Below are 20,376 nucleotides of genomic sequence, written 5' to 3'. Positions count from 1 at the left end.
CGCCTTACGGAGAGGACTGGAAACCAATGGCCGCGACGCAGTTCTTGGGCTGGGGAGGGGAGGGGCGGAGCAAAAGGCGAATGAGGGCAAACACTGGATGTTCGACGGCGAGGAAGTTTGTGTGTGTCTATGCGTGTGTTCGCGCGCGTGCGCGCGGAGGTGCCGTGGTTGGTTTAGCGGTCGCCCCTGTCGCTCCCCTTCCCCCCTCCACAACCCGGGCAGAGCCGTCAGGTGAGAGGATTTTTGAGTCCCTTGTTGTCGTCGGTAAAAGGTAACGGGGAGGCCTGTTCTGTCACACCCTCAACTTGTGCAGATTATTTTACAGTGGGCCTTGACTTGGCCCATGTCTTCCTCGTCCCGGAGGGGGAGGGTGCCCCCTCTCAGTCCGAAGGATCGCCACCTGCGTGCGTTGAACTGGACAGGGCGATCCAGACTCGTGATCTCTGCCCGCCCTTCCTCTTCCCTCTCCGTGCGATCACGCCCACATGGTTCCGTGTTGATTAACCTGGAAGAAGAACCGTCGCCTCTCCTTGGTTGTAATCACTGCTCACATTTACCTCATAGTTGCCCTCCCTGAAGGGAGAGGAACCGTTGCTCTTTATGCAGTATAGGAGATCTTCAGAAAAGCCCAACAAAAGCTATATAGAATTGCAACTTGGATTGTGCAGGCGGAGTTAATGAGTTGCAGTTAAGTTTGGAAATGAGCCTCGTCCCTTGAAGTTTGGGACTTTTCCTTCCGATAAAGGTGTACAGACCAGTCGAGAAATTTTGCCTGCCATCTTCCCAGGGCCATCACTTTAAAATGTAGAATTTAAATTGTTCTAAGCCTCCGTTTGTTTTCGTCTCTAACTTCCCTTATCCGTCAACCCATTAAATTATGCATTTCCAGACACCTCCCCCTTTCATAAATAAAATCTCAATTTACTTGTATCTTGTTACTGATATTTATAATTGTATTTGATATTTATAACTTCCAAATATTCCATAACACTCTTAGGCCATAATAATATCTTCACATTTGCCTGTCTATTCTGCCTTTTAATTTCTTCTTTTGTCAGCAACATGCCAATTTTAGGTCTCCTTTTTTACCAGTTCTGTTTCTTTTTTTCCTTAGTCTTTTCTTTTAGTTAACTCACTTTTTCTTTACAAGAACTTCCATTTTAGCTTTCTCAAACATTCTTCCTTGATCTTGATCTTGATCTGAATGCTTTTCTTTTCACTTAACCTTATATTAGTAGTATTTAGTTTCCTTTTGTTTTGTGTATATAATACAGTTCCACATCTGGATCAGCTATTCTACTATATCCCATTCTTCCTCTAAATGTATACTAGGGGTTAGCAGTCTTATACTGAAGTTTTGGACTTCAGCTCCCATTAACCTCAGTGGTAGTTTAAAATATTTGGAAAATATTCTAATACTTGCTGTATGTGATTGAGGTTCATCGTAATTTTTCTGCTTATCCTTTTTGTAGCCTTGTTCACATGATAATCAGGTTTGGATTATTATGTGATAGTTGTTATTTTCCTGTGTCGCTTTATATGTCGTCTTACTGTTTCTGAGGAAGAAAGATTGTTCTTTAGTAATATAATATTAATCTTTTTTGATAATTGTTGTAGAAGTAAGTATTTTCAATAAAGAGGTTTCTCAAATTTGCAATAAAAATTTATGTACAGCATGGAATTACTATTTTTAAATCAATTTGATAGACACTTTATAAAACAGCTTAATGGAACATTATTAACAGCAAGAGAAAAATGGTAAAAATACTAAAAACAATGCATTTGCACTTTCTTGAAATGCATTACTGTCATTTTTAAATGAATGGATTATTTAGTCCATCTCTTTATGTTTTAGTAAGCCTATTTCCAGTTCTTTATGCAATTGTGGCATAATATAATTTTGCTATGTGATGCTTATGGAAAATAAATAGATTAAGGTTTAAATTTTAGTGAATTTTTGTGGATAATTAGAAAATTTTCTGGTAATTTTTATTTTGGAGGGGATTTCTTTATTTTATTTTGTATAGCTAACATGGTGTTCAGTAATGATAATGATAATATATGTCATTTTTAGCTATTTTAATGGTGTTTAAAGTCCTGATAATTTTCAGGTATAATAATAATTAATATAAAAATTATTTTTGCCAACTCTCTTAGAATGGCATTGCATACAAATAGTATGCAGAAACACTAGTTTCTTCCAGTCTGCTAGCCTCTTATTTGTGTTCACTCTTCCTCTTTTTAACACACTCTTTTTTCTCACTTTCTCATATCACTGTCGATTGCCAAAGAAGCGGCAGTTTTTATTTGAAATTTGATTTGCCTACATGGAAGGACTTTTGAAATTAAACCAAGGTCATGGAAATTAGACCGAGTTATGTGAACTGTCCTCTCCTATTTCATATAAAAAATTAAGATGTGCCATTGATTTTGGACTTTCTTTTACTACTGCAGCTAGACTTTTATTTGTGGGTCTTCGTATTTTGTTATGTTCTCATTTCTTTCTCTTCTCTTCTGCTGTCTCTAGTTACTGTCAGTTCCACTATCCAAACTTTTTTATCTTTCTTATCAACAATTGTCAAGTCCGGGATATTATGGGTATTATGTGGCACATACTTGTCTGTTTGAATTCTAAAAACCCAGAGCATTTTAGCTTCTTCATTTTCTATTACTTTGCTTACTTTATGGTCCCACTAATTCTTGCTTGTAGGCAGTGATATTTTTTGCAGATTCTCAAGTGCACCATTATTGTTTTTATTCTAAATTTATTGTGGCTGCTCTCCCATAAACTATGAAACTAATCCTGTCCTATTTTTATCTAATCAACTGGGATGGGGAGGGATCAAACAAGCAGTTAGTGCTCTTTACCTAGCTACATATTCTGCCTCTCTTCTCAAGTTCTTCATGATGAAAAGAATCTATTTTTACACCATAAAAGATTACTATTCTTACCTCCCTGTAACTTGTCTTAATGCTTGAGTCCAATTCAAGGCAATTCTAATTGACACTATCTGCAAAAAATGATAAAAATTTCTCACAGTGAAGCTCCAATTGTAGTTCCTCTTCACTAACATCTAATGAATAAAGATATAGCCATCTATTCCAGACAGATACAGTGAAAGCCGAGAAGTGAATTCTTTTTGCAGTATGTATTGTACGGAGTACAATGGGGCTTATGATTGTCCATGTTCAATCTGATCTATGAAGTTTATAGATAGTGAAGTAAGTTTAACATACTTTTATAGAGTGTAGATGGTGTGAAAAAAGCCATTAACTCTTCTTGTCACTTTCAAGTTGTTAAGAGGGGATTTAGCTGATTAACAAACAAATCTGTCATACTCCATTGTGATAGAATTAAGAATATCAATAGGATTAAGATAAATACTTTTTATTGCACAAATATATTGCTGCTTATAAAAGGAAATTGAAGGGACAGCTTCACGAATGTATCAGTTACATCAGCCTGAGTACTAATTTTGGATCTTGCAAAATATTTTCCTGCTTAAGTTCCTACCCTTCCCTGCAATAGTAGCTAGGCAATAAATTATAAAATATACTTTAAATTTCTAAATAGATTGAGGGACTGTTAGCTAAAAGAAACAAAGCTGAAATCTTTGTGTTCAGGGCCAGCATACTTACAACTATTAGTTTCTGAGAACTAACAGAATGGCTTCCAACTTGTGTTTTCCATTTTTCCACTGATTAACTGCAGCTGAATTATGGCCATAAATGTATTTCTAGTCTAACAGTAAAGCACTTTCCTTCTCAAAAGGAACAATTTGGAAACTGTCTTTTGGTTGAAGGAAATGCTTTTTTTCATAGCTTACTTGGTTACCCAACTCCTATTTTCAAAGTTCAGTACAGTCTTTCCCAATATGATTTCCTCAGATGGTTTTATTGTATGTTTATTGGGATTATGGAAGTTGTAATCCAACACATCTAGAGACCATCAGGTGGGGGAAAGTTGCTTTACTGCATTATTTTATATGTTTCACATTATGTTTCCTAATTGTGATCTCAGAATTTCAGTCATAGTTTTTTTGGGGAGAGTTATTGTTGCCCAGTTTTGGTGATCTATTGCTTTGTAATTGTTATCAAATATCCTTTCGGAAGATATTTTTTAAGGAAGTTTTCTTTAATGAAACTTTTTCACTTCTTTGAATTAGGCCTCAAGTATGAAAAAAAATTGAAATCTAAGATTACATTCTTATTCAAATTGTTTACCTGTATATAAATTTAGACTCTGAAAAGCTAGAAATGTATTTATTTATTTATTTATTTATTTTATATTGGATTTCTATACCGCCCTTCTCCCTGAGGACTCAGGGCGGTGTACAGCCAGATTAAAAAACATGCAGAACAAATATTAAAAACAATTAAAAGATATATAAATTTGGCCCAATTAAAACTCATTACCAATTAAAAACGTTTAAAACATTTAAAAAAACAGTTAAAAATTTCATCTTAAGCCAGCCCGGCTTGTTTAAATTGGAAAGGATTGGGAAATTGTCAAAGATTTAGAACAGGGATGTCAAATTTAATTTCATTGAGGGCCGCATCAAGGTTGCGTTTGACCTTGGGGGCCCAGGATGAGCATGGCCAGGGTGGGCCACTTTTGCTCCTCTTTCACTGGCAGAGGGCTGCAGGAAGCTGTCCCGGCCTAAAATAGGGCCCCGGGGGACTCGTACCATGCCCCTGAGCTCTGTTTTCACTGGCAGAGGCACTGCAGGCTGGTCCTTTGCTGTTTCCAGGGTGGCCCCGCGGGCCAGATCAAAGCACCCTGCGGGCCGGAATCTGGCCCCCAGGCTTTGAGTCTGACACCCCTGATTTAGAATAATTACATGCATACAGATACTAATTTATTTTTATTTTTGTTTTCCCTTCCCATTTGTTTGTTATGAAATGTTAAGTGGTACTTGATGGTCTAGTTTTGAGTGTAGGAAGGGCATAGAAAAATCTTCAGTGTTATCATTCAGTTTATTTACCATCATAACATTCTTACATGAATTTCTTACAAAAAGTCATATTTTAATGTATGGTTTTCTTGTAACTCTATGAAAGACTATTAATCTTTCTAAGTGAAGTGATACTGAACAAAATATATTAGTCATGATATGGCATAATTCACACTACTTAAATCTTGATACTAGAAACAATAATTCCATGTGCTAGAGTACAGGTGATGATGTATTGTAATATGATAATTCATGGTCTCCTTATAGTAATTTTTCATGCTTGGTTTCCTGTGTTCAGTGACATTCGGATAATTGAAGTTGTTAATGTTCCTGAACATCTAGTATATAGAATTGCTTTTTTCTTATAAAAACACTATTTTTACAAAGAATAGTACATAACTTTGAGCCTACAGAGTTAGGAAGTATTCAGATTCTTTGAGATAGTAAATAAAAGGAAGAAGTAGAGCTATTTACTTGATAAAAATTCAGTCAAAATCAGTTTATTTGTATTTGTGCATATGTATGCAGATAATGTTTAAACCTTGTGATATCATAGGCCAATAGCCATGGGCTAGAGCAGATATTATCTAGTGAGAAAATAATCAACAACAGAAAGAAATTATGACAGATTTATAGAAGCCATTGAAGAGTTTCAAAATAACCAATACACATTCTGTCTATTATATGAGGAATTGGTCAACTCCCTTATTTTGTATTCGACCCTCCTGACAGTGAACTGGTGGAGTCCAAACTCTTTGGAAATAGTTTTGTAACCTTTTCCATCCTGGTGAGCATCAACAACTGTTTTTCAGAAGTCAACTTCTTTGTTCAAGCTATGACACACTTCCACATGTACATGTTGTGAAGATCAACATGTGTACGTGGAAGCCATGGTGGCGCAGTGTTTAGAATCAATATAGCAGCCTAATTCTGCCCATAGCCAGGAATTTGATCCTGACCAATTCAAAGTTGACTCAGCCTTCCATCCTTCTAAGGATGAGGACCCAGATTGTTGCAGACATTTGTAAACCATTCAGAGAGTGCTATAAAGCGGTATGTACCTAAGGCTATTATTGCTATCAAACTATGACAATGTACCTTTGTAGTTTTTGAGATACTATATTTTGAATACTTTCATATTCAACAAGCTGAATATACAGGTTAAACATTCACTTTTGTTTGCTTGAGTATTTTTTAAAAAAACATTTTTTTTAATACTATCAGTTCTTAAATACATGAAAATCCAGTTGCATTTGGTGGACTTTTGTTTCAAACAGGAAACAAATGGCTGTGCAAAACATCAAAATGAAATCACATTTTCTTGAAGCATTAAAACAACTATGGCCTTTGCTTAGCCTTTATCATTTTTGCATGTATGTACAGGTAGTCCTCATTTAAGGACTGGCATTTCTGTTGCTAAGTGATGTGATTGTTAAGTGAAATATTACATGACCAGACCAGACTTATGGCATAATTTCCATTACAATTGTTAAGCAAATCACCCATGGTCTTTAAGTGTGACATCATATATGTGACTTGTGACTTACTGCCCACTTCTCATTGACTGCTTGTTGGGAGCTGCCTGTGAAGCTCACAAATGGCTATCAAGTGATAATAAGTAAACAATGATAAAGGAAGGGAGGAGTAAAAGAAGGAACTCAATTGGATTTTACTGTTGTCATTGGGCTTCTGCTTAATAGGAATACTGTGACAGTTATAAGTTGGAGGACCAATCATAAGTTTGAAATTTGCTGAACAGGGCAGTTGTTAATGGAAGATTACCAGTACATGTATAGTTGGTTTTCTGGTAGTTCCTATGGAAATTACTTATTACACACACTTGCAGGGACAATTGGGCTATCTTCACAGCAGCTTTAAATCATATAACTGCTTTACTGTTTTGAGGAGATACACTCCTCAAATCACCTCTTTTGAATGCCCTGCACAATCCTAGAGAGTAAAAAACTATTTTTCATTAAGATTGTCAAGAATTTTATTGCTGCCACTTTTATGTACTTTTATTGCTACTTTGCTATGATATAACTTCATAGTAAGTTTTTCCAGATTCAGTTAAATAAGTCAAATATATAATTTTAAAGAGTTAATTAACCTTTCTTCATTTCCACTTTCTTTCACCTTTAATTTGATAAATATCTATTGAAAAAGGAACCTTATATATTGATATTTTGACTGTTATTCTCTTAAAGCTAGAAGATGGGGAAAAAAAGCCGAGTGAAAACACAGAAGTCAGGTACTGGAGCTACAACAGCTGTCTCTCCAAAGGAGATATTGAATCTGATTAGTGAATTGTTACAGAGTAAGTATATTATCCTAAATTTTTTGTCAGGGTAAGGAAATAAGAATCTACATGGATAAGAAAAAATGTTCAATATTCAAACATGGAATCATTGCTTGTTTAGAATATTTTTGTTGATCAATTGCATGTAAGTCTTCTGTTTTCCAGATTCTGATATTGTGTCCTGAAATATTTAGGGAGATGTTTAGGTTTTTTAGATTTATATTTCTAGTATTTGGAATGAATAGAATTTATTTTTACATTTGTATAATAATTTTCTGATAGATATATACATATTTATAGACACACACACAATTAAGTTTTTGCTTATGCTTCAGAATGTAGCAGCCCAACTCCCGGTCCTGGAAAAGAGTGGGAGGAATATCAGCAGATCCGAGCTCTTGTTGAGAGAATTCGTAAAAAGCAGAAAGGTATGTGAATAAAGTAGTAAGAAGTAGCATTGAAATAATATGTAATTGCCTTCTGTTGCTCTAAAAATAACAGCTTAAGTAAATTGGTTTTGAAATGTGTTGTTTATGTTGTATCTATGTTATATTTTTCCATCATTCTCAGTTGCCATTGTTGCATTTGTGAAATAGGTGGCCATATAAATAGATTTAAATAAATAAATTCCAAGCAAAATCTGACTCCTTGGCTTTTTATGATTGGTGGGTTTTTTGCCTACATTTCAATATTTAGTTACATGGCTAGGTGACATCTTCTGTGCTAGAAGGAATTGGGTTTGCTCTCTGTTTATGTACACTAGCTTACCCTATCAAAATTGATAGCGCTATAATTTTATCTGTGACTGTTACTTGATTAGGCTATTGTTTATTCTGTATCTCTAATTTCACAACACTTAACCTTCAACTGGGAAACTGTAGGCATTCCAGACCAAGCTAAATCCACATACCCTATGGCTGTGATAGCAAACCTATGGCTCGCATGCCAGATATGGTACACAGAGCCCTCTCTGTGGACACACATGCAGTCACCCCAGTCCTGCAGCAATCGTGTTTCTCCATCACGTTTCATTCAATCAATTCCAACTTCTTGCGAAAGAAAAAGATCTTGCGAAGTTGGAATTGATTGAGTGAACTTTTTCACTCGCGCGCTTCACAATGGGGGAGACAGGATCCCATTGTTCTCCTGAAGCCCATTACGACGCAGAGCCACTATGCGACCCTGTGTCGGCTTGGCAAAAATACAGTTTTTTTCCCTGCAGAGCTACCGGTGTTGGGATTCTCTGTCTCCCCACCGGCCAGCTGAGTTTCTTCAAGTACTTAGCTTGGCCACCTATTAGCTCCCCCCCCCCCCCACCCTCTGCCTCAATGAGTGGCATGCAAAAATTCGGCCGGGCTCCTCAAGAGACGGAGTTTTCAAGGAGCCGATCTAAGCACCCGGGCTGGCTACAACACAAATGTTCATTCTTGGCTTTGAGATTCCTAGCTGCAATGGGCAGCAAAGCTAGGTTCGTCCTTCTGCGCTGATCCAGCAGACAAAACAGAAAAAGGAGGTGGAGAGAAACAGTCCCATTGCCAAGGTACACACGGGTCAGACGGGGGCAGAAATTCCAACTTCAGCCTCCTGGTGCGGTGCGGTGCGGTGCGGTGCTTTGGGCAAAGGCTGGAGGGAAGCAGCACTGGCTCACTCGCGCTTTCTCCTTCCCCAGTCTAGCTTGATGCAGGCAGCACTGCAGCTTACGTTGCCCTTCAGGTTAAATTGCCGTGTTAAATTACTTTGCGATAAATAAGAGGGTTTTGGGTTACAGTTTGGGCACTCGGTCCCTAAAAGGTTCGCCATCACTGCCCAATGGTAGGTTAAAACCATGATTAAAAGACAAACAAGCAAGCAATAAACAGTACCCTAACTGAGGAGCTACCAACTCAGAGAAACAATCAAGTATAAAACAACAGCCTAATCAAAAAATAAGGCGAAAAATCACACCCTCATCAAACTGACAAAAGGCAAAGTACTGTGTATAAACAAAAAAAACCATTTCCTTCTAGCAGTAAAGATGTTCCCATGCCAGGTAATGAAACGTCTGCAAGAAAATAATCATGTTCTGAGGCCACCTGGGATTCCACGGTTCAATCATGAGCTACATTTTTTTTTAATTGAAAATCAGAGTCATTAATGTAATGTATACTAGTATTCTAAGACATACTATTTTTATATTTAAAAAACATCTAGTGTTGTAATAAAATAATATTTTGAATTTTCATTTACAATTTGTAGTTGTAAATGGGGAAACATTTTCAAATGATATTTCCTAAAGTGCATTTAAAAAGGTACATAAAAAATGAAAGGAAATTTAGTGTTTTTCAGCCTCACAATGCTGCAGAAAAGTATTGACAATGCACAGTTAATTATTTGGTTATTTATCCAAAAGTTATAGTCACTTATTAAAGCAAGATTTTATGTTGGCAGGGACCTTGTTAAAAATCTTTGTTTATTAGTGGATAATCTGATTTATTTTCGTTTGCTAGTAGTGATTATAATGAAATCAACAATTTATTTCTAAAGATAAGTGTATTTATATATTTATTTTTCTTATTTGTGAAGTTTTAAAAAGTTTAATCAAAATGCATTTTGAGTGTGGAGAATTTTAATGATCAATTTGGGAAGTAATGTTCTTTCATTTTGTATAGTGAAAAATTATTCCATCTTAACTGTTCACTGAAGGATTCAACATGCATATTCACAATTTAAAAGACAAGTGGGAGAATAACTTGAAACTGCTTCTTTGGAGGTTTTCTTCACAGTTGTGCATGAAAATATTTGGTTTATAAAAACTGCAAATTAATAATGTAAATAAATATACAGTACAAAAGTTTTAATATTTTTATTCAAATTTCAATTTACATTTCTTTCTGTGTATAGAAGTACATGCATGTTCATTTACCCAAAGCACCCACCTCTTATATCCTAATAATCAGATGCTCTCTGTTCAGTTTTGCTGATTAATCTGGCCAAGATAGCATGGGAGGGAAACTATGTAGAGAAGGAATGTTCCTGCTTGCCTTTGCTGGTTCCAGGAGTCCATAGCTCTTGATATTACTGTATATAAGTGAAAAGTCTCTATGGCAGTGATGGCAAACCTTTTAGACACCAAGTGCCCAAACTGTGCATGTGCATGCCCAAACTGAAAGGTGCGCGAACGCATGCATGTATGGACATGCGTGGACATGCATGAACATGCACATGTGCTGACATGCACACGCACATGCGCAGCAGAGACCTGAAGACCAGCTGGCTGGCGGGAGGCGGGGCATCCTAACACTGGCAGTGTGGCAAGAGGTAAGATCTTTTTCTTTTATGAGCTTCTGTTTCGTCGTTTGCAGGGAAACAGAAGCTTACAAAAAAAAAACCGCCAGGGAGATTTGACCTGGCATGCATGCCAGCAGAGAGGGCTCTGCGTGCCACTTCTGGCATGCATGCCATAGGTTCGCCATCACGGCTCTATGGCATCTGCTCTCGCAAATGGAACTGCATACAATCACCCTCTGCTCGTGCTTAACCATTCCCCCCCCTCCCCCCCCCGCTCCCCACCAGTCTGCAAAGCCGGAAAGGTTGGGATCACTGTTGTAAGGCATAGGAGATCATGTTCCTGAATTTCCAGCCAAATCTTTCCCATCTCAGACAGCATATTTGGTAAAACCCTAAGAATTCATTTTAAATACATCAAGGAGGATAGAAACTCAAGACTCCATTTCCTACAAGGCAATTGGCTGAGGGAGACAAGTAATGTATTCCTGTATCTGCAGGGAATACATTATATTGGCCAGGATCAGGGAAATTTCCCTTTTCATTATTTTTACAAATAACTCAAGGCAGTGAACATAACATACCTTCCTCCTATTTTCTCCATAATAACCTTATGAGGTGGGTTCGGCTGAGAGGGGGACTGGCCCAAACTCACCCAAAGTCAAAGAAATACATTATGCTGGCCCATTTGACTCGTAACAAGTAGCTGCCTGGTAGCATTAACATTTATTTAGAGAATCAGCTACCTCAATAGCTCTTCATGGACATTTGTGGGGAAAAACTGTGGTCAGAATCTTCTTTCCAGTAACATTAAGTTTGCATAAGCAGATGCAGCCTTTGGGTTATCTGTTATATGGAAGGTGCCTTCAATCATTCTAATTGCCTCTGGAATATTGCTAAAGTTGATCCATTTCTGTTGTCTATCTTCAGGTGACTGAGAATGGTACTTGGATTTAACATGTTGTGCCCTTTTAGTCACCAGTGTGGATTCACCAGTACCTCCTTAGGAAGAATTACATATAAATAACTACAGCCACTCTGAGGGAATGTTTATGTTCCCTAATGTCTATTGTACCAATGACCCTCATTGTTCTGTATTGAATGTTTGTTGATAATTACATCAGTATGTATACATGAATACATAATAAACCTCATTTTGACTGCCTTTTTCTGAAGTCAATTCATAGTACAAAAGTGGGATAGCTTCTTTTGGGTGACAAAATGTTTAAGCCTTGTTTTCTAGCAAGAAGTGGAGTTAACCCATTCATGTTTAAGTCTTTGTCAGGTTAATTCTTTCCATTATCAAAACACAGATTCTGTCTCTGCATGCATTACAGAAGTTGTCCTGTCTAATTTGTTTATTAATTCCATGACTGAATCAATGAACAAGTCACACTATCATGGCCCCAAATTAGCAAGGTGCAAAGTTGTGATACTTCTGTATGTAGATGATGCAATTCTTAACTGTTGTTGTCCAATAAGGCTTAGGAAGACAATGAATTATATAATCCACTTGCAAAAATCTAAAGTCACGGTCATTATTCCAAAGACCAAAATGCAAACACATTTAAATACTTGAGAATGGTTTTCCATCCCAAGAAAACTGGAGGGCCTGTTGTGATTATGTCTCCCATTGATATGAGGTTATTCAATAGTCATCAAGCATTTTTTAAAATCAGAGGCAGATTAGTACTAGCAGTGTTAAAACTTTTCCATGCTACAGTCTTGGCCCAAATACTGTAAGGAACCCTTACCTCTGTTTTGGGAAGAATGCTCATATGAGACCAGTTTCATCGTAAGTCATGACAGTCAAGTGGCCCAAAAGGCCAGTTCCCTGCAAAAGTTGTAAATCATGTCATGTGACCATGGAATGCTGCAACTGCCTATAAAGGGGGACTGATTGCTAAGTGCCCAAAATGCAATCAATCGTGTGGCCACAGGGGGAAGGGACTGCCACATCGGAATTCTGGAACCAGGTTGTTAATATATTTTGGGAGGAGTCCATGATAACTTCAAATGGTTACTAAGTGACCAGTTATTAAGCAAGGAATACCTGTACCTAAAGTTAAGGTTAGTGCATTGAGGCTAATGTTAAACCATTGCTTCAGTTCTTCTCTCAAGTTTATGTCCATTAATAATGGGAATGATTTTCATCAAATTGGAGTAATGTCATACACAAAAACAAATGATACAAAGGTATCAGCATTCATATGATCCTTGACGTTTGTTTGTACCAAACATGCACTTCTGCAAACAGGAAATACTATTGAATTCTATTTATATTTTCCAAGTTAAACTTTTTTTCTAACTTAGTGTAATATTTTTCCCTTGACATTATATATTCTATGATTCCACATGAAAAACATGTTTAGAATATATATTCTATATATAACTATAGAACATATAGAACTGGGGATATCAAAAGAGTCCAAATGTATTATTGACTGTACAGTTTATAGAATTTATAATCTTACCTTATGTGATTAGGATTGCCTACATTACCCAAACTAATATACACAACTAAACCGTTTTCTTAAACTACAACTCTGTAGCAGCACATATCGACAATAAATAGTTCTCATTTAATGATGGAAAATGACTACAGCAATCCTTGCAGTCATGTTGTGTTGTCAAGCAAAGATTACAGGCCATTAAGTCCTCCTTGTGACTTCTAACTGGCTTCCAACAAGCAAAGTTAGTGAGGAAGTTGGCAGGAAGTTACAAGTTCTGGCCTGCTCACAAATAGGCTAGTGTGCAGGTAAATGGCTGCTGTGGTATGAGTTAGACTGGAGGTGGGTGCTCTGAAGAGTGGGAGGCTGTGCATGTGGCTGCTGCAGTCTGGCACTAGTATGACCACATATGGGGTGGATGTTCCAAAGGATGAGAAGGCATATGGGTGGCTTCTGCAGCCATGTGTGAGTTCAACTAGGTGGAGAATGGGTGCTGTGGTCTGAGAGGGGAAAGAGGAAAGTGTTGGGAGTGAAAACTATTTACAGGAACAACTTGTAATCCTCTCTACTGGCTTCTCCATTGACTTTACTTGTGAGAAGGCAGATGGAAGATCACAAATGGCAATCATGTGACTGGGATACTGCAATCATTGTTAGTATAATCTGGTTACTAAGTGCCTAGATTGCTCACATGATCATGGGGTTGCTGAGGCAGCTGGGACTTTGAAGCCTGGTTGTAAGTACTACTCACTCAGCACTATTGTAACTTTGGACAGTTGCTGAATGAGTCGTGATTAATGACTTAGTTATTTTATGGTCATTTGGAATTATGGCCCATAAAGCACTTCCAGCTGTCATAAAATGTGCTGCTCCTTCCCTGCTGTCACAAGCCAACTATTGATGCCAATACAACCAGCTCAGAAATACATGTAGTTTGCTTGCATATACACTCAGGATGCACTCTTGAGTTCCTTACTGTTTTCCACATAATAGCAGTGATAAATGAATAATGTACATAGGCTTACTAATAGGAATTTGTTGTGTATTTTTGTCTCCCATTAAATATGAACACAGGTTTATCTATTATATTTGATGGGAAAAGAGAAGATTATTTCTCTGAATTAATAAAATGGGCTGGAGAAAATGGTGCAGCCACAGATGGTTTTGAAGTAGCTAATTTTGGAGAAGAGGGTTTTGGATTAAAAGCAACACAAGATATAAAAGTGAGTAAAATATTACTTTGCTTTTTTATCTTTTTCTACTTACTTATTTCTAAATATTTAATCCTGCTTCAATCAAAATAATCTGAATGTCTTTAAAAAGTAACATACCATAGGTAACCACAGAGAAAAATGTGTGATTCCATTCCTATTCATAATTTTGGACGGAAAGAATACCATGAAAAATGGGATTTCCTAAAATGGGTATTTTAAAGTTGGATTTCACTGTTGCAATCTTGGAATACTGCAAGATTATGATTGAAATGCTGGTGGTTGCCTATGTATGTCCTCCTTTGCTTAAGGGATGGCAAAAAAGTGTCACAATATTTCATTACGCTTGGATAGATTTGCCAGCTTTTTATAATTGTCAGAGAACTAAGTTATACTTCTTCTCTTCCAAATATAACTGATGACTCGGGGCATGGCACAGAGGTAACACAGGCAGCTGGCAGTTCAAACCACTACTTTATTTCTCCAAATTTCCCCAAACGCTCCCACGTTTCTGGCAACTCTCAGAGCAAAGTGATGACACACACACACACCTCCGGCAGCCTCTGGCTGCAAATAGTCCAGCCCAATCCTGTGAGCACAATGGCTGCAAAGCAAGAAATCCAGCAAGGCAACTTGAGGAGGCCAGGAAGCAAAAGAGCAAGACAATTAAGCCAGAAAGAATGCAAGGAATCCAGGAAAGTTCAAACGTTGGCACTCAACACTCCATGAATTCAGCGTTCGTTCTTGACAGCAGCGTCTCCTTAAGTCTCAGTCCCCAGGTGTGCATTGTGAAGAGGGGCAGGGTGCTCTCCTCCCGAGTAGTTGGGTCAGTCTGTGCTGTTCTCGCCTTCTCTCCACTCTCCGTGCTTTAGGATCAGGTGGGGGTGGTCCTTGCTCATTGCCTGAGCTCTGTCATGTTCACTGCTTGGACTCTCTTGTTAATCCTGCCCCCATTCCTCCGTGTCTTCAAGCCGTCCCAATCCTGAAAGGCCCTGGCCTGACTGGGCTTGCTCCTCCCCATTTTCCTCCGAAGCCAATGAAGCCACCCCCTCAATCTCTTGTCGGCTCCAGTTCCGGCTCTTCTTCCTCCGCAGATTCAGGCTCTGATGGGGGCATGACAACAACCAAGTTAATTTACTGTGAAATATATACTTATTTTGGTCAGAAAAAAATGTATGTAGCTTACACTAGTGCTTACAGTCCTGCCAGATTTTTCAGAAATGGTACTAGACACTAAATAATTACAGTATTTTTTGCGCTATAAGACAATCTGGACCGTAAGACGCACCTAGCTTTTGGGGAGGAAAACAAGAAAAAAAATATCTGCTTCTGCCTCCCAGCATCCATCGGTATTCATCTGGCTAGCGTCCTTGCAGCAAACAGCCTGGTCAGCTTCAGCACGTTATCACAGCCTGATTTAGCACGAGCAGCTGATTGGCGGTTGGATTGGCCTCCCAGAATACCGCCAATCAGCTGTTCCAGGCTGCTGGGATCACCTCCGACAACGGCATCCCATTTTCGGCCTCTGTGTGTCCCGTTTTCAGTCTGTTTCAGGCAGTGGGAATCATCACTAGCGGTGAATGGTGGTGGCAATTGGCAGCAGCAATAGGCAGCGGTGGCGATCCTTACTGCCTGGAACGGTCCAAAAACGGGATGCGCAGAGGCTGAAAATGGCGTGCAGAGGCCAAAAATGGGGTGCGCGGAGGCCGAAAACGGGGCACACAGAGGCCAAAATTGCCTGAAAGGTAGAGGCCAGCAGGTGGGCAGGGCTTCAGAAACTCGCTCTATAAGACACACAGACATTTCCATCCATTTTTTTTTTGAGGGGAGTGCGTCTTATATAGACTGAAAAATACAGTAATTAATTTATATCCCACCTTTATTAGTTTTCAAGAAAAACATCTGTTAGGAATCTCATCCTGTATAGAAGTGAACCTAGGAATTACTTGGCTCACACAACTAATATTGGTCAGTTCACCTCATAAATTTCATTATGTCCATGATGAATATAAAAGTCAACATACAGAAATAAATAATATAAATATTAAATTTTAAGCAACTAATTATTTTAAGAGTTACTAAACACACAAGTACATATTTAGTATGATAGTACTTCTCTTCATGGAGCCCTAGGAAGGAAGCAATGGCAAATCGCTTCTGAAAAACTTTGCCAAGAAAACTGCAGTAACTTGTCCAGGCAGTCACTGGGAATCAACACTGACTTGAAGGCACATAAACACATACCTCTCCTCAATATATGATTTCAGAGGGGAAAAAAATAGAGATTTTCACCTTTTCAGAGATGTCATGCTCCAAAATGCAATTAAAATCTCATATATAATGTCTCTAATTTTTTTCAAGTTTATTGTTCTATTGCATTAGGTCTGAATAATATATTTTAGAATACAGATAATAACTGAGTACAGTGCTATTTATTTCATTAAAACTAGAAATAGTTAATACTGATCATTTAGCTAAATTAAACTTTTAAAGATAAGTGTATATCAATATTACATATGATTTTTAAATTTTATAAATTTGGACCATAATTCTACACTGTTGTGTTGCGACTAGTTCTTTAAAGTTTTCTATCCACTTTATCATGCAGTTTATTTGTTCCCCTTCCATATCATATCTGAATAATTTATATATACCGCCTTAACAGATGGTACTGATTTTGTATAAGTATTTCAAATTCTGTTATATTTCTTAGTGCTCCTCCCTCATACTTAACATCAGAATTTATCCTTACAATAATTAAAATAGGTAGTCCGTGACTTACAAGCATTTGTTCAGTAACTATTTGAATCTTTGACAGCACTGAACTAATGGACTTATGATCCATGCCCGAAATTATGACTGTTGCAGCACTCATGCAATCGTGATAAAAATTCAGGAGCTGCATCTCCTGCCCATCCCCCATTAGTGCACTTTTGGCCCCTTTCTGTCCCAGCTGACCTTCACCATCATCCTCTTGTTCCTGCTATTCATGAGGCATGCCCAGCCTGGATACCAGGCTGTATGGGACTGCCTCCATCTGTGAAAAATAAAAATAAAAGCATAAAGCGCTTAAATGGACTCGAGAGTGCCAAAACACCCCTTTGTGACATGCTTCTAAATCGTATATGAGAAAGCTTCTTCCATTCTGCACAGCAGAGTGCAAACCCCACCCAGCGGTTTTTTCCAAAGTTAAACCAATAATTCTTTTATTGTATTATAAAATGCAAATAATATATTAAACAATATAGATGATAGCTGAGAATAATGGTATTTATGCAATAGAAACTAGAAATTGTTAACATATTAGAAAAATTATATTAGTGTTAAATATAATTTTTAAAAATGTTAATTAACATAAGATTGCTTAAATTGTGCAATTAATGCCAAGTACAACATTTATGAACAGTTGCAAAATATATTGAATTGTTTTGTAATGTGATTTCATTTCAAATTTAATTTCCAAAATTCTCTGGATAGTTCTATATGTGTTTCCAATTTTGATATATTTCTTGATTATTATCTATCAGATGTAGATGGTTTATTGAATGGGTTAGCTGACAGCCAGATTCTTCACACAAGATATTAATTTTTCCTTGTGTTAAATATCTTCTAATTATTTTTGTTTTATGGTCATTGATTTTATATCCACAGAATTCTCAAAAGTTGTGAATTGTTTTCATCAACTGTTTTATTGCCCTTTGTAGTTCTGTAATAGTTAATACTATTTTGGCTGCATAACATTTAAGCTTATTCCTCTCCACAGATTTTAAGACCTGGCATTTGTTTATCATCTCAAACCTTTTCTGCCAATATTTCCAGAACGATAATGAATAGTTAGGAAGAAAGCTAATACAAATAGTCTAGACTTACGATTATGATTGGGACTAGAATTTTGGTTGCTAAACAGTGTGGTTGTTAAGCAGGTCATCAATCTCATTAAGTAAATGTAATAATCATTAAAATCCTCTGTTAACCTGTTAGAAGCCAATTTGGAAAGTCACAAATCACAATTCCGTGCCTGCAGGACCATGCAACCATCATAAATGCAAGTCAGTTGCCAAGAGCCCAAATTGAGATTATGTGACCATTTGGATGGTGTGAAATAACTTAATAAACACTTTTCTCAGTGCTGTCATAACTTCAAATCATTGTTAAGCAAATGTTCATACGTCAAGATCTAGTTCTATGCTTGTTTTGTGCCTTTATCTATCTAAGATAAACTACTGCAAAACTAGCTACTGCAAGTTATCACAGACGTTTTCTGTAGCCAGAAAATATAAAAGTTTTCTTCCTTTTTTATGAGCCCTGGTGGCACAATGATAAAAATGTAGTATTGGAATCTAACTGGCCACAGCCAGGAGTTCGATCCTGACAAACTCAGAGTTGACTCAGCCTTCCATCCTTGGTTGGTAAAATGAGGACCCATATTGTTGGGCAGTATGAGTGGTGTGGTGGCCTAGAGGTGGAGCTCTTGCCTCACAATTGGGAAGCTGAATTCAATCCTAGGTAGTCTCAGATAATTCTCTCTCTGGGTGCAGAGAGAAAATATCTGCTGTGAGCTCTGCATAGGCATCAAGGGACATCCAGCCAGTAAACGCTCTGCTCCAGACTGGCAGCCTGTCGGATGGGTGCGTCACACATGGGCCACGCCCCCCAGCTCTACGAAGGAAAAACGTCGTGAAATGTCACGTGACAGCAATGTGACGCGGAGAGTTTGACACCTGTGCTCTACTCCAATCATGCCAACTCTTCCTCATTGCAAGGGATTACCGTCATTTAAAGAAAAAAAATTGTTGGGGCCAATATCTTGACACTGTAAACAGGCCAGAGAGTTCTGTAAAATACTATGGGTTATATCAGGGGTGAAATGTTCCCAGTTCGGACCGGATCGCCCGATCCAGTAGTGATGGAGGTGGGTGGTTCGGAGAACCGGTAGCAAAAATCCCTGCCCCCCCCCATGCCCAGCTGAGCCGCACAATCATCAGAGGCTTTTTTTTACTTTTAAAAGCATTTTTTCTACAACCTCTTCAGCCGAAAAAATGCTTTTAAAAGTAAAAAAAAAAAAAGCCTCTGATGATCGCGCGGCTCAGCTGGGATCATCAAAAGCTTTTAAAAGAAAAGAACCCTTTTTTTTTCTTTTAAAAGCCTCTGATGATCCAAGCTGAGTTGCCTGATCGTCAGAGGCATTTAAAAGAAAAAAAGTATCTGCCAATCAGGCAACTCAGCTGGGATCATTAGAACCTTTTGAAAGCATTTTTTAACAACCTCTTTGCAGAAGAAGTTGTAGAAAAATGGTTTTAAAGGTAAAAAAAATATTGGCCACGCCCACCCAGTCACATTACCCCAAGCCACGCCCACAGAACCGATAGTAACAAATTTTAGATTTCACCACTGGGTTATATGAACTATTAATAGCATTACTATTAATCTTCTCATCATTCCTATCACCCATCTCCTCCCACTTATGACTGTATGACTCTAACCTTGTTGCTGGTATCCTTACAATTTATATTGACTGTTTCCTAATATGATTTGATTGCTTATTTGTTCTCTATGACTATCATTAAGTATTGTACCTTATGATTCTTGACGAATGCATCTTTTATGTACACTGAGAGTGTATGCACCAAGACAAATTCCTTGTGTGTCCAATCACATTTGGCCAATAAAGAATTCTATTCTATTCTAAATCTAACTCTAACTGCTAAATGCTATTTTGTTGAAAACATTTACAGAAATTTGAGTCTGACATAGTTCTTCCTTTGTTCATTTGGCATGGAATAGCCCACATAAAGAGAATTGTACACGCAAGCCAATCTCTTATTTTGTGCCTAGGCAAATAACAATTACATGACTAACTTGTGACCAAGAACATATCCATTAGGAAGCCCAATAGATAAGACATGCAACTCATGTAATATTTTTTAAGTTTGCAAAAAAAGAGCTGGGTTGCTATCTAAAATGTTATGTTTATTTGATATATATAATATTGTGAACTATTTTTGTGGCTTTTATAGGCAGAAGAACTTTTTCTCTGGGTTCCCAGAAAATTGTTAATGACCGTAGAGTCAGCTAAAAATTCAATCCTGGGTAAGAAGAGTTTTTGAAATATTAACAGATAAATCTAAGGTGTATTTATAGGATGTTTTCTATGGAACAATGCTGTAAGTTCTCAGGTAGAATTAATAGACAACCAT

The 20,376-nt window shown here is 37.6% G+C and overlaps 1 protein-coding gene across 1 annotated transcript in view; it reads left to right on the top strand.

Moving 5' to 3' along the window:
* The first annotated feature begins 99 nt into the window (after nucleotides 1-99).
* The window catches only part of SETD3 (SET domain containing 3, actin N3(tau)-histidine methyltransferase), a 58,475-nt gene continuing 38,198 nt past the window's right edge, over nucleotides 100-20,376 (top strand). Inside the window, exons 1-5 of the mRNA XM_070941681.1 lie at nucleotides 100-231; nucleotides 7,163-7,272; nucleotides 7,590-7,682; nucleotides 14,043-14,191; nucleotides 20,197-20,269. Coding sequence (XP_070797782.1) covers nucleotides 7,170-7,272; nucleotides 7,590-7,682; nucleotides 14,043-14,191; nucleotides 20,197-20,269 — 418 coding nt within the window. The 5' untranslated portion in view covers nucleotides 100-231; nucleotides 7,163-7,169. The remainder of the gene's footprint in view (nucleotides 232-7,162; nucleotides 7,273-7,589; nucleotides 7,683-14,042; nucleotides 14,192-20,196; nucleotides 20,270-20,376) is intronic.

The sequence above is a fragment of the Pituophis catenifer genome, unplaced genomic scaffold (assembly GCF_029215685.1).
Source record: "Pituophis catenifer annectens isolate HBS135680 unplaced genomic scaffold, rPitCat1.0.hap2 SCAF_1, whole genome shotgun sequence".
NCBI classification, from domain to species: domain Eukaryota; kingdom Metazoa; phylum Chordata; class Lepidosauria; order Squamata; family Colubridae; genus Pituophis; species Pituophis catenifer.
The sequence above is the reverse complement of the archived record's forward strand: the minus strand, read 5'-3'. Positions and strand labels throughout refer to the sequence as shown.